The 936-nt window shown below is 44.0% G+C and overlaps 1 gene segment (V, D, J or C); it reads right to left on the bottom strand.

Annotated features, from left to right (window-relative positions):
- On the bottom strand, positions 1–819 carry LOC103605937. The segment is given in 2 exon segments: positions 1–365; positions 685–819. Coding segments are annotated over 2 exon segments (411 nt in total).
- Positions 820–936: the final 117 nt, after the last annotated feature.

Genomic DNA, 936 nt, shown 5'->3' with positions numbered 1-936 from the left:
TCAGTGAAGGACATGTGGCTGGCGCTTCAGCTGTAGAGTTTGGGTATTGGCTGCAGGTGTCTGCTGTGCACTGTGCCTCACAGCACAGAGGTAGGTGGCCGAATCACCAGGCTGAGAATCCCCAATGTATAAAGTACTGTGTCTTGATGACTTATCCAACGAAGCTTTAATTCTTCCACTCGTTTGCTCTGTCTGACTTGACTGAATTAACAACAGAGATGTGAGACCTTTCCCAGCGTCCTGCCTAAACCACTGAAGGAAGTAAATAGCACTATCGGTGTAACTGCAGTTGAGAACCAAGCTTTCTCCTTCATGGACATTCAGAGCTTCAGGATTCTGATTCACCTCCTGTTTACTGCTCACCCCTGTTTAGAAAAAGAACCACAGAGACGGTGACTGGTTAGTGGTTTACGATTCTTTGGAAATTACTTTTAAATGTATTTTTTCAATCTCTTCAGAAACTCCCAGAAAACCATACAGGTGCAACTTCCTATCTTTCTCTCCGGTGACTGGTTAGTGGTTTACGATTCTTTGGAAATTACTTTTAAATGTAGTTTTTCAATCTCTTCAGAAACTCCCAGAAAACCATACAGGTGCAACTTCCTATCTTTCTCTCTCTTCCCTAGGGAGAAATGTCCCAGGGTCTGCCTGTTCTTTACCCATTTCCAGATCCCTCTAACTCACAGTCTAGTTGAAGCCAAAGGAAGAGCAGGCCCAAGGGTTTCTCCATTCCTTCTTTACTCAGATTCACTGAGAACTGAACTCTTGTGTCTGAAATACTGACAATGGCTCACTAGATAAAGGATCTGTTTACTGTCTTATATGTTCAAACATTTCTACAGGAAACACAGTTGGCCCAGCCAACCAGAGACAAGTCACACACCACACACACACACACACACACACACACACACACACACACACACACACACACAC

The sequence above is a fragment of the Galeopterus variegatus genome, unplaced genomic scaffold (genome assembly GCF_000696425.1).
Source record: "Galeopterus variegatus unplaced genomic scaffold, G_variegatus-3.0.2 Scaffold6184, whole genome shotgun sequence".
Lineage (NCBI taxonomy): Eukaryota > Metazoa > Chordata > Mammalia > Dermoptera > Cynocephalidae > Galeopterus > Galeopterus variegatus.
This window is presented reverse-complemented; position numbering and strand designations above follow the sequence as displayed.